Source organism: Terrapene carolina, unplaced genomic scaffold, assembly GCF_002925995.2.
Source record: "Terrapene carolina triunguis isolate 2854851 unplaced genomic scaffold, T_m_triunguis-2.0 Scaffold62, whole genome shotgun sequence".
NCBI classification, from domain to species: domain Eukaryota; kingdom Metazoa; phylum Chordata; order Testudines; family Emydidae; genus Terrapene; species Terrapene triunguis.
The window spans coordinates 11,444,409-11,453,649 of NW_020664413.1; the positions used below are offsets into that span (position 1 = coordinate 11,444,409).

Here is a 9,241-nt window from a genome sequence, read left to right on the forward strand (position 1 = left end):
AGGAGCCAGCAGGCTATGGATTCCAGGATCACTTCTCTCACTATCTGTATTTATATATACTTTAAAACCTCTTACAGTTAAGCAATGGCTCCTATCCCAGACCCTAGGGGGAGGCAAGTATTATTTCTCCCATTTTACAAATAATTTAGCTGAGAGCTTACAAGATCATTTCTACCAGAACTAGAAACAAAACTTGGGTCAAAGCCATGCTGCCCCACTGGCTTTCCTACTGAATGCAACAAACTAAAGTACTTGGCTATCCTGTCTAACTACTCCACGCTCTTCCCAGAAGCAAGACTAGAATCCAGGAATCCTGATACCTGACTATTTGCTATGGTGGTAGAATGTTATGTGTTACAGTACTTCCCCCTCTACTGGCTGGTCCACATGAAGGCTAAAACTTCATACTTTAGCTCAAGTAGCAGGGGTCTGTATGTCTTAGGTTCAAACCCTGGCAACAACCCAAGTGACGGTGTCCTTATTGTTGCACATGATAGAAATTCTATTTTTCCAGTTTTCTTTTTAAGACAACTGGATTTAAAAAGAGAACCACCCTTGAACAGATTCCATGGTTAAAAGCCATTATAGTTTGTCAGTTGTGGCAGTGTGGAACACAGGTGGGCCACATTTCATTCATCTGTCTCACATTTCAGTTGTTTCTACCAGACACTGGCAGGTTTGAAAGCTGCTAAAGAGAGCTGTCATCAAACAAAATCACTTATATCAACATTTTCAGATGGGTACCTAAAGCTCTTTTATTTAAATTAAAAGTTGCCTGATTTTTCAGAGGTGCTGAATACTTGCATTTCCTCCTGCATGAAGCAGGAGTTGCAGGTGCTCAGCATCTCTGAAAATCAGGCAACTATTATTTAGGTGCCTGACTTTTAGGCACCCATGTTCACCCTAGCTTCTCTCCCTCATTTGTACAATGTGGATGGCATTTACCTACTTATCTCAAAGGGGTATTGCAAAGACTGATGTATGTTTATCAAGTGCTTTGAAGAGGACAAGTGCTCTGACAGAGATTTTATGGAAGCTGTGATATTGATACGCTTTCTCAGGACTGTTAGAAAATAGAAAAACGGAAGAAAAAAAGTTTTATCCGTAAGATCTATTGAGTCAATGCTAACAATGTAAACCAAGAATTTAAATAAAATGGGATCCTTTTGGGAAGTCCGACAGCTGAGATGTGCTGGACTTTCGCAGCCTACAGTGCTGCAATGTGTTGTCGGAGAAAGAAATCCACACCAAGTTTTCTAATGGTCACTGATAAACAACAGATCAATAAGGAAATCCCATCAGATGATGGTGTGGGTGAAACTTTAGGAAAAGGATGTATGCAGTGAATTTTAAAGGAAGATGGAGATACCATCACTTGCATTTTGAAACAAACCAGTTAGTGGGTTTCACTGACTCCCAGGGATAGTTCGAAACACATTAGGTCTTCTCGCGGCTCAGTTTGTACGTGTGCCCAGCTTGGTATATTTCCAATAGCCACATACTTATCTTCCATTACCAAGGCACATTCATAAGAACGGCCATACTGAGTCAGACCAAAAGTCCATCTAGCCCAGTATCCTGTCTTCCGACAGTGGCCAATGCCAGGTGCCCAGAGGGAATGAACAGAACAGGTAATCATCAAGTGATCCATTCCCTGTCGCTCATTCCCAGCTTCTGCCAAACAGAAGCTAGGGACATCAGCCCTTTCCATACTGGCTAATAGCCACTGATGGACCTATCCTCCATGAATTTATCTCGTTCTTTTTTGAACCCTGTTATAGTCTTGGCCTTCACAATATCCTCTGGCAAAGAGTTCCACAGGTTGACTGTGCGGTGTGTGAAGAAATACTTCCTTTTGTTTGTTTTAAACCTGCTCTCTATTAATTTCATTTGGTGACCCCTACTTCTTATGTTATGAGAATGAGTAAATAGCACTTCTTATTTACTTTCTCCACACCAGTCATGTTTCTATAGACCTCCATCATATCCCCCCTTAGTCATCTCTTTTCCAAGCTGAAAAGTCCCAGTCTTATTCATCTCGCCTCATACGGAAGCCGTTCTATACCCCTAATCATTTTTGTGGTCTTTTCTGAACTCTTTCCAACTCCAATATATCTTTTTTGAGATGGGACAACCACATCTGCACGCAGTTTTCAAGATGTGGGTGTACCAGAGATTGATATAGAGGCAATATGATATTTTCTGTCTTATCTATCCCTTTCTTAATGATTCCCAACTTTCTATTCGCTTTTTTGTCTACAGCTGCCACATTCAAGTTTAGTTCACTCTTAGTTATTTGTACAATTTGACTTAAAAAAAAACCAACAACCCCATATTTAAAACCTGGACAGTGGAAGCCTTGGAACCCATGGATAATCGTAAATATAATGCAACTGTTACTGAATGTTCTTCTTTCATACTATTGTGAACTGAATTTTATTCCTTAGCTACAGAACATCAAAATATCCTATTATCTTCAGGCATATTGTGAAGCCCACTCAAATTTACATTTATGATGCAAGTTTAATAGCCTGCAAACAGAATGGGACAAATCCACATTTTCAGTATTTGTCTGACAACTGTGTAATTGACCTTAGTAGTTGCTGACCACTGAATAAGAATCTGAATGGTAGCAAGCGGGAACGTGGGCAACGAGAGGCATCTCTGGCACTGGGAAAGAGCTGCGCAAGGAAAAATGATGGGAACTGGAGAAGGCATCAGCATGGTTTGGGGCTCTATAGAGAGACTAGAGTTGTGCTAACAACTGATTTTCCAGTTTGGCCGAACCAGAAAAAAATTTGTTTCAGGTCAAACAAAACATTTCGTTCGACCCAAAATATTTCATTTGAAGGCTTTTCCTTTATAAAACTGAAGGAAAAAATCAGTCTGAAAAGAAAAAGATCAAAATGTTTGTTTTGAAATTATTGAAATAGAATGGTTTTTTTTCCCCCAGAATTGTTTTGGTATTTTCAGCCACAACAATTCGTGAATTTGACATTATTTGCAAAATATTTTGGTCAACCTTAAATATGCATTTTTTGGCAAAAAAAAAGTGTGATCTGAAAATTTTGCCCAGCTCTAACAGAGGCACACCAAAGTGCGCTTCATATCACAGCTAGCCACTAGAACTATTTAGATTTTGCTCTTCCCTAGCTGTCAAATACAAATACTGGCAAAATGGTATTTTTATCTGAACGAAAGATTCATCACATCCCTAACTTTAAGATAGTCCATTTTAAAGAAAAAATAATCCTATGGTTTTATAAATGCACATGTAACCAACTACCCAAAGCTACAGTAGTGGGAAATATGTATGTTACACCCATAAATACAAATAAAGCAGGAATTTCTCTCCTGGAGCCTCACTTTTAAGAAGTTAAACTTCCAAAGTGAGAGAGAACCTGTACTCTATTAACATATACAGGCATGATGCACAAAAAAGATGTCATGACCTATTCTTAGAATTTAGCATAATATAGAACAGGTATTTCTGCATGAGTAAGTTGTAGCTTTACAGTATCAACAATCAGTGTGAAATAAATTATCCTACAAAGGAATGTTTGAAAGCCATTACAAATTAAAGAGCCACTTAACTACTTAACAACGGGGTGCCTCATATCACGGGAAATGTCACTTATGTTGTCATTTAAATTCCTCACAATATATTAATTTTGTATCTGTGTAAAAGATCATTAAACTTTGTTAGTTTCACAAAGTTCTGTGTAGACCTGAGCTTTCCAGATTTACTCATAAAATATACATACATATATATGCTACTGATGTCAATGGCAACAGGTACAGGACCTTATCTAGGGCTGGTTTGTGAACCTTTTATTTTTTTGAATAGCAGCAATCTCCACAAGCTGTCCCATCAATGGGACCACTTAGGGAATAAAGTGCTTTCCAAAGTGAGTAAAGGTGTCAAAGTGACTCTTCGACAGGTGGAAATCTATCTTGTGAAAAAGTCTGACCTGTTTTTATTTACAATCGTTCACTACTGCTTGAACATTTAAAATTGCAAACAGTCTTCATTGCATCGACAGAAATGTGTTTGCCATATTTGCATTACGTATACAGTTAATAGCACTTGATAAAAAAAACCATTTAATCAACAAAAACAATTTCCAATTAAAACAACAACAAAAGGATGCCCAAATTGGTACTTGGTAAGAGGAGTAGGTTAATTAAATACTTACTTTAAAATGCTCCTCAAAGCGGAAAACATTAATTTGATTTCATCAGTACCATTTAAAAAAAAAAAAAATTTAGCATACAGCTAAATGCTATGAGTTTTGACTTAACTAGCACAATTCAAAATATATGAGATCCCTTTGCTTTCCTGTATGCCAAATAAGTCAAATCATTATTTTCAGCCACAATGTACATTCTGACCAAGCACATTTCACCCTGAGAATCAAGCATGCAACAAGGAAGGTTGTTATTTAACACAGTGTCAAAAAACTCTTTCAGATGCACCTTCCAAAAACCACAGGATGAACAGTTACCTACAATATGGATTAGAGCTGCTCATCCAGAGGGCATGTCTACACTAGCGGTCGGATCGACGGGCAGCGATCGATCCAGTGGGGGTCGATTTATCGTGTCTAGTATAGACACGATAAATCAACCACTGATTGCTCTAGCGTCGACTCCAGTACTCCACCTCAACGAGAAGCGCAAGGGGAATCGACGGGACATACCGCAGTGAAGACACCACGGTAAGTCGATCTAAATATGTTGACTTCACATAGCTGAAGTTGCATAACTAAGATCAATCTCCCCCCGGAGTGTAGACCAGCCCAGAGTTTCTCTACCCCTTTGTCACCTGCCACATTTTCACATAAAAAGTTGTACTATTTCCTACATAAATAGATCATTGTATAATTGAAAGCAGAAACTAACCCAGTTCTCTCACTGTAACTGCACTTAGACTCTAAATAGGAGTTTTAAAGAAATAATGTATAATCAGAAGCTATTCTACCTTTTAAAAAAAATAGCTCATCTACTAACCTACATTCATCTTAGTTCTTATTACCCACCTTGTCTCAATGAGGTAAGCAGTGTAGGTTTCTTGCATGTTCATGGCATTTCTTCCAGTCCGTTTTTCTGCTTCTGAGACAGTGATCTCTATTTTCTTTGATAAACAATCTTCCATCATCTTAGAAGAAAAGTTACAAGGGTCACACAAGTCATTTAAGAAATATATATCAATTCCTTCCTCCTCCCCCCCCATCCCTATCAAGAGACAAGTAGCCGTTTTTCCCAATGTTACGCCGAGAATTATTTTATTATTTATCTTGCAGCAGCACTTAGAAGCCCTGGGCATAGATCAGAATCTCACTGTGCTAGCGATGTACAAACACAGAACGAAAAGACAGTTCCTGTCCCAAAGAGCTTACAATACAAAGACAAAAGACAACAGATGGATACAGACAGGTGGGGAAGCACAAGAAAAACAGCAAGAATATTGGTCAGTATGAGTGGCAGGCAGCAATCTCAGCACATCAGCTGTCTGACCACTGTCAAGTTGTTGTAGGCTTTATGGTAAAGGAGCGTTTTAAGGAAGGATTTGAATAAGGTCAATACGATAGCTTTGCACATGCTTACAGGGAACTCCTCCCAAGCATGAGGGGCAAGACAGACAAAAGCATAAAGGTGCTTATTTGAAAATATAACAAGTGGATGATGAAAGTTGACATCAATGGTAGAGTGGAGGCAGGAGGCAACATCTCAATAGCATATGGTAGGCTGTGAATGGCCTTGAAAATGAAAACCAATTTATGTTTGATGTGATGCAGAAAGGGGAGTGAGTGGAGGGATGCAAAGAGAGGGATGATCTGATCAAAGCAATAAGATACGAAAGTGATTTTTTGCAGCAGTACTGTGAATGGACCTGTGTGGGGAGAGATTGCATTTGGTGCTCTACAGCAACTAACCTCTCCTACTCTACTCCAAAATGTAATCCTGCAGCTCTTAATTTTTCAAGTGAAAGGTTCATGCCATAAGCAATCTTAGAAACTACAGAAAACCTCAGCTCTCATGTAGAAAGAAATGTATGCACATATAAAGACACCTTCATCTACTGGAAGTTGCAAAGGGTGTCAACAGAAAGCAGATTTACCGTACATACAAATACAAATGCCTTTTTCTTTAGTGGGGGTTCTGCTAAAAGATGGTTTTATCACTGAACTTTTGGAGGGGAAAAAGTTTAATTGCTACAATATGAACAACCAGAGTTAGATGATACAGCAATAAAAACCAATGGCGGCTGGCCTGAACTCGCACTCCCTTTGGAGCTAGCATTGGTGAAAGACTTTCAGGAAATTACCAGTATAGAAAAGCAGAATGTGGCATTTGTTGAATAGTGCAAAATTCTACACAACAGTTTAAGACAAACTATAACAAAAAACAAAAGCCTTGTTCTACTGAAACTACATTCTCCCTACGTAAATTCACCCTGAAATTAGTCAAGTTGAATTTGGGGGGTCACTGACACTAGCACCTCTACCTCTTGGGTGATTTTTAAACAAGCGCTAGATGTGCTAGTATCAGTGTCCAGCCCAAATTCAACTTGACTGATTTATATGGAATCTGGTCAGGACCTTGGTTTGTCATTTCAGCCAAGAGACAGACCTAGATGACAGACTCACAGCAGTGGTGTTTTTTTGTTTTGGTTTTTTTAAAATTGCTATAAAGATATATTGTAAAGCGATACATATGAGCTGTCCTACCCAGCATTACATGCTGGAAACAGCAGAATGTGGTTATGTAAATTATGGTCTAAGACTAACAAAAATATTCCAGGAAATGGTATATTTGAGGAAATGTAGAAAAAAAAAATCTTGCAAAGGATGTGCTAGCAATCTTTTATTATACATGCACGTTGCAGCACAAGTTTCCAAAAGCGCTCTGTATCATCCAAATGAGGAGCAGGCTGTAAGGCTGAAATAGAGGCCACAAACCCCATGTACCTGTTCACAGATTATTAAGCCAGAAGGGACCACGCAGTGATCATCTAGTCTACATAGGCCATCAGACTTTCCTGAATTAATTCCTGTTTGAACAAGAGCATAACTTTTAGAAAAACATCCAATCTTGATTTTAAAAATGGTCAGTGATGGAAAATCCACCACAACCCCTTATAAATTATTCCAATGGTTAATTATCCTCACTGTTAAAATGTGCACCTTATTTCCAATCTCAATTTGTCTGGCTTCAACTTCCAGCGATTGGATCTTGTTATACCTTTGTCTACTAGACTGAAGAGCCCATTATCAAATTTTTGTTCCTTATGCAGTGGATACTGGGGCCACTGGAGGTGTGCAAACATGGACCATCCCCAGTATATCCTTTTGGCTCAGTCACTGGAGACATTTTCTGCAACACATAAGGGTTGTGTAAGCACTCGCCCCGCCGCCTGCTGAGTCGCCAGGGGGGCCACGCCGCAGCCAAGCCGCCAGGGGTGACAGGGGACAGTAGAACCCCAGCACTAGTGATGGGTGCTGGAGCCTTCTCCCTTCCCATTTTGTCACTGATATTTTTAGTAAAAGTCATGAACAGGTCACGGGCTTCCCTGAATTTTTCTTTATTGCCCGTGACTTGTCCGTGACTTTTACTAAAAATATTTGTGACAAAATCTTTACTAAGCATAATTAAAGCCATCTCCTATTCCCCACACTTCCCATCACACCCCACACTCAACTCCTTTAATCAGATCACTTAGAATTATAGGGTCTATATTATTTGTGAAAGTGATACTTCAGAAGCAGATTATGTAACTATCAGCCACCCTTGAAAGAGTGCTATTTAAGAGTAACTAAAGAATGAACAAACAGAATTTTTTAATATTTAATAATCAGATAGTGACCCTTCCACGAGGCATCTGTCTCAGGCAGCTTTAAATTTCATACCATATCCCTGCTGTCCTGAGGCTCTGTGTCATCTATAATGAAGAAGTTACTTTAAGACTCTAGAGCAGAGTTTGCAAGTCTCCTCAAAGGACTTTTTCATTCCACCTTTTGAATGAAATCCTTTAATAGTTTTCATAAAAACAAGATTACTTAGAAAGTGCCAAAGAATTTTAAGATCCTAGTCTGACAATGCAATAAAGGTCTATATGTAGAGTGAACTAAACATTCTTTTGCGACTACAGTACGGGCCTACATCTACTACAACAGTTTATGTGACGTGCCCTGTAGGTTCAGCCAATTTTCAAGCCACTATTAGAGAATCACATGGGTGAGAGTACCAGGAACACCTGGGTACGTCTTAATTTTGCATACATATAGCTAACACTTATTTTCCTGTACAACACTAGTTTTCATTCATATAATTTTTTTGTTAAAATAGTTCCTCTAATATAGACAGGGCCAGCTGCGCAAAGTTTGTAGTATAAACTCACCTGAATACTGATAAGTCACCAGCAGACTACACTATGTGAGCCATGAAAGTAGACTAGGTGTGTCATTAAACCATCATTTTGAATCGGTTTCCTGACAGTCATCCCAATGAAACAGGTATGCCATTTATTAGGAGCCAACAAGATGCATTCCAATCTATTTTAAAAGTTGTTTTAGTATCTTTTTAAAAGATATGACTATCAGGTAAGACCATCAGTGATAAGCTCCAAGTTATCACTGCTCCAACTCCTTTACACAAATTTCTGTTTTATTTAAAAAACAAAGAAAATTATGAATATACATAGGTTTGGTGGTCAAAATTCATTGTTAGCGGGAAGAAATGTGTGAGCAGAGGCACTCAGAAAGAAAAGTCTAATGTTATTTTAATATAATTCTGTTTGTTACAATACCTTTCTACTGTACCTTCCACCCAAGGGTCTAAAAGTGCTTCACATGTGCTAGTGAGTTTAGCCTCAAAACGCCCCTGAGAAGTAATCCCCATTTTACAGATGGGAAAACAAGGCATGTCATAGAATCATAGAACTGGAAGGGACCTCAAGAGGCCATCTAGTCCAGTCCCCTGCACTCATGGCAGGACTAATGATCTAGACCAGTGCTTCTCAAAGTCGGGCCGCCGCTTGTTCAGGGAAAGCCCTTGGCGGTCCGGGCTGGTTTGTTTACCTGCCGCGTCCACAGGTTTGGCCGATCGCAGCTCCCACTGGCCGCGGTTCGCCGCTCCAGGCCAATGGGGGCTGCGGGAAGGGCGGCCAGCACATCCCTCAGCCCGCGCCGCTTCCCCCATTGGCCTGGGACGGCAAACCGCGGCCAGTGGGAGCCGTGAT

At 39.6% G+C, this 9,241-nt stretch overlaps 1 protein-coding gene across 1 annotated transcript in view; it reads right to left on the bottom strand.

Annotated features, from left to right (window-relative positions):
- Positions 1 to 9,241, bottom strand: part of SNX4 (sorting nexin 4) — a 56,692-nt gene that overhangs the window by 44,432 nt on the left and 3,019 nt on the right. Inside the window, exon 2 of the mRNA XM_024215841.3 lies at positions 5,040 to 5,158. Within this exon, the coding sequence (XP_024071609.1) occupies positions 5,040 to 5,158 (119 nt within the window). The remainder of the gene's footprint in view (positions 1 to 5,039; positions 5,159 to 9,241) is intronic.